The sequence below is a fragment of the Olea europaea genome, chromosome 19 (assembly GCF_002742605.1).
Source record: "Olea europaea var. sylvestris chromosome 19, O_europaea_v1, whole genome shotgun sequence".
NCBI classification, from domain to species: domain Eukaryota; kingdom Viridiplantae; phylum Streptophyta; class Magnoliopsida; order Lamiales; family Oleaceae; genus Olea; species Olea europaea.
In genome coordinates this window covers 12,450,599-12,454,914 of record NC_036255.1, presented here as the reverse complement: position 1 = coordinate 12,454,914, position 4,316 = coordinate 12,450,599, and the positions used below count along the sequence as shown (strand labels likewise).

Here is a 4,316-nt window from a genome sequence, read left to right as displayed (position 1 = left end):
ACTTTGTTCTTCGGGCGAAAAAGAAAACCATTGACCCATACAAACTCTTAATGCACACCCTCTGCAACTTTCGAATAATCTGTGAAAAATATGGATCATTAGCATATAAATTGCAAATAGTGTCAAAAGCAGGGACCTCCGCTCACAATTCTGTCAGAAGAATTTGTCGTCTAATCAATGTATCTACCACCTTATTAAGAGCACCAGCTTTGTGCTGAATTATAAAAGTAAACTATTGTAAATAAGCAATTCAAGAAGCATGCCGAGCAGATACCTTATCTTGAGTACCAAAGTGTTTAAGGGCATCGTGGTCAGTACACAAAATGAATTCCTTTTGGAAAAAATAATGACGCCAATGTCGAATCGCCTAGATTATTACATAGAACTCCACATCATAAGTACTATACCGAGATAAAGGGCCAAAAAGTTTCTCACTGAAATATGCAATGGAATGATTGTGATGGCTCAACACACCACCAATACCCACCCTTGAAGCATCACAATACACCTCAAACGGCAGAGTAAAATCAGGGACCACCAAAACTAGGCAATTGTCAATTTCTGTGTAATCAACTGAAGAGATGCCTCTGCCTCAGGAGTCCACTAAAACTTGCCACTTTTCATACAATCTATAATTGGAGCTATGATATTACTGAAATGTGGGATAAACTTACGATAAAATGAAGCAAGACCATGAAAACTCCGCACTTCTGTAACAGTCTTAGGATGTGGCCAGTAACTTATTGCTTCTACTTTGAATGTATTAACTGCTAACCCATCTTTTGACACCGCAGAAATATAACCCGATCAGTCAGAAAGCTACACTTCTTCACTGCAGCATAAAATTTATCCCTACAAAGGACTGAAAGAACTTTTCGAAGGTGCTAGACATGATCATCACTGTTAGCACTATAAATCAGAATATCATCAAAGTAAATTACAACAAATTTACCAATGAATGGATGAAGAGCTTGATTCATAATTCGTATAAAAGTACTGGCATATTGGAAAGGCCGAATGGCGTGACTAACCACTCTTATAACTCCTTTCTCGTCTTAAAGGTTGTCTTCCACTTACCCCCAGGCCTGATACGAATCTGATAGTAGCCACTCTTCCAAGCGAGGAATAGGAAAAAGATAATGTATCGTAATCTTATTGATTGCTCTACTATCCACCTACACATGCCATGTGCCATCTTTCTTTGGTGTAAGGAGAGCAAGATCGGCACAAGGACTAAGATTTTTCCTGATGTGCCCATTCGCCAAAAGCTCTTTCACTTGTCTGCGCAACTCCTCATGTTCAATAAGGCTCATCCTATAATGCGCTTGATTAGGAAGGGTAACTTCAGACACTAAATCAATATGATGATGTATATCCTGTAGTGGTGGCAACCCATCTACTGACGTAGCGAGGGGTTATATGAAATATGAACAAATCTCATAAGATGATGAAAAAAAAACTCACGAAAAATGTTATGAAGAAAACCCTAGGAAAATTCGAAAAAATAAAAAAAAGACTTTTTTTTTCCAAAAATGGAAAAAATCGAGATAGTGACTAAAATTTAAGATCCTAATTTTAAAGAATATCTTTCAACCAATAGAATTTAAATGCGACTTAAATTGATTAAGATATAATCAAAATAAAATTTACCAAAAAAGAAAAAAAGCATAAACAAAGACCTAAATGAAGAAATTTGCCCGAAATTCAGCCTATGTCAGCAGCAAAGCTTCTGAATCTTGTTCATTGACTCGTTTCCAATCAAATTTGACTAAAATTTTGTAAAAAAGGGACAACCCCAATATTTTTCCAAAAATCGAGAAGTTGCCTATTTCTGATTGCGCCGATCCCACCTTTCCATAAAGCAGATTGCACAATTTCACAATTGTTACTTTTTTTTTTTTGGCAATTGAGATAAGATTAAGCATTTGGTGGGTCCTTTTTTTTCGGAAAAAGGGCCCCCTTAACAAAAAAAAGGGTCCACAATCACAATTACCTTAACAAAAAAAGGGCCCACATCCACAATTAAAACACAAAAAATCCCAATAACTCATTTTCATTCTCTAACTCCATTTTTTAAAATCTCTTCTGTGCACAGTTACTCCCGATCAGTGATGGCGACTCCGATGGAGCCAACACACGCGGCCATGGCTTCTCGCCAGGTGCTTGCTCCGTCATTGGTAGGTCCAACCCATCTTTGGATAGACTCAATGGGTCATCCATAAAAAAAGATACATCATATTATGTAGTGAGTTTGAGACATTTTATCCATCTCGCACAATAAATCTAAAAAGAATCACTTGAATTCTGATGCTAAAAGGTGAAAAGTCAATCTAAAGCAATCTTCATCTCCAAACTAGTTAGGACACGCCACGATCGAGTTATACAATTGATTCCTCCATTTAAGTGGTTCTCGCTTCTCCTTCTCCTTGTTCTTGTTCTTGTTCCTAAATCTTTCCCGGGTAGTTCCCAATGTTTAGCACTTTCCATACTTTATGGGTGAAACATCAACAAATTCGGTAATGATCAAGTACTCGAATCATGATCTGGATTCAAATATGAATATCTCACTTATTCTTTACACTTCTAGGAGCATATTATGTTTATATAGTGTAATCCAACCCACTTTTCTGAACATCAAACAACAATAAACTCTCTTCCAATGTCGGTCCTTCGACTATATCTTATACAGTACCAAAAAACATCGTCATCTACAGCTGCAGAGAACCACGAAAATAATTACTTATTCAAATAAAAATCTAATCACTTTCTTTTTCTTTGGTAGTTAGGAAACAGCTACTTGCACCAAACCCCAGCAATGGTAGGTCCATTGCTGTTCCCTCATGGACACCCACTCCAACTTCCCCAACTTGCGCGCGGCACACACACTCCCACTCCCTCAATCATCAAACCATGTTAATTGCACAAATTAAATTCAAAATTCCTTTAGAAATTGTCGACTGCTGTAAATTGTAACATATTTTAGTAAGCAAATTGAAAAATATTATGCTCTAAAAGATGGAAATTAAGTAAAAATTTCGTTCATTGTAGTATTCATTACAACGTAATAACATTCAGAGTCAATCAAGACTTTGTTCTTCGGGCTTGGAGTTCTACTTCAAGTAAACCTTCTCTATGATACCCGAAAAGCATTTAATAACATATTTGAGAAGGTAGTTTAGATTTTACTGGACCGAAAGGGAAAAAGTTAAAATTTTGCTCATCATCCAGTCGAGTTGGGTCGATTCGAGTCGAGTTCAGTCGAACAACGTGCCAGATATTCACCAGTATTCAATACTTGGATCATCGGGTTCTGGCTTGGGCTTCTGGTTCAAGTCAACCTTCTCCTGAAACCAAGAAGATTGCAAAGATGGATTTGCATGGTCCTTGGATTGTGTGGCAATAATCGAATTACATTGAAGAGCGTCAACTCTGGCACCAACCTCCGCCGCCAACTGCCGAATCGCCTCCGCGGACAGATCTTTAAGTCCAACGGCAGCGATTTCGTCTGGGAAATTCAGCTTAGCAGACGGACCCCGGAGATAGTACACGGCGGTGTCATAGGCCCTCGCTGCCGCCACGGCGGTGGAATAAGATCCCAGCCAAATTCTTGATCTTTTATTTGGTTCTCTAATCTCCGCTACCCACTTCCCCCATTTACGCATCCTTATGCCTTTATATGGCTTCTCGTTTTTTCTCTTGTTCCCCGCCGTTGAACAGTTCCTCCCTCCTGAGGCAGCACCACCACCTCCGCCGCTGTTCTCCATTTCTCTCTGGTGTAAAATAATATTCTTTCTCTCTCTATATATAGATACTGTTGTGCTCTCCATATATAAGACAGAATCCAAGAAGGGGCAAAGAGAGAGAAAGAAGAGAACCGAGGGAGTTGTGGCGTTGTGCCTTCGGCAGCCTACTTGTGCATTAAGGTCGTTGTCATATGTTGTTGTCTTAAAAGCAATTCTACGAGGAAAATAATAAACTTAGAAATGCACCGACACCACAATCTTTCTCTCTATATAAATATTTGTTACATGGGTGATCTAATTATGTTTCTTAAAAAATTCATCAAGTTGATAATTAATTTTAATAATATATTTTATGACTTTCGTAATTTTTATCAATTTTTCAACGATATGTTTCATTAATTTTTTTACAAAATATACTAAAAATATGATTTTTAACTAAATCAAAATAGACCATAAGTTACGGTGGATTTTTTACATTCACTTAGACAATTAGATGTACTCTTTTTTCTAATTCTATTATTATATTTTAAAAAGTGTACCAAGACGACGTCTAGATCAAGAGTGGAGCCAGCA

General features: G+C 37.6%; 1 protein-coding gene across 1 annotated transcript; it reads right to left on the bottom strand.

The window, feature by feature from the left end:
* Positions 1–3,016: 3,016 nt before the first annotated feature.
* On the bottom strand, positions 3,017–3,943 carry LOC111368854 (ethylene-responsive transcription factor ERF011-like). Its single transcript, XM_022990332.1, has one exon. It carries the CDS (start codon positions 3,825–3,827, stop codon positions 3,279–3,281), a length of 549 nt encoding a protein of 182 aa, XP_022846100.1. The 5' UTR covers positions 3,828–3,943; the 3' UTR covers positions 3,017–3,278.
* Positions 3,944–4,316: the final 373 nt, after the last annotated feature.

Bases quoted from the DNA above. Each gene is read 5' to 3' on its own strand.
- LOC111368854 (XM_022990332.1), bottom strand. From the start codon at position 3,827: ATGGAGAGCACAACAGTATCTATATATAGAGAGAGAAAGAATATTATT.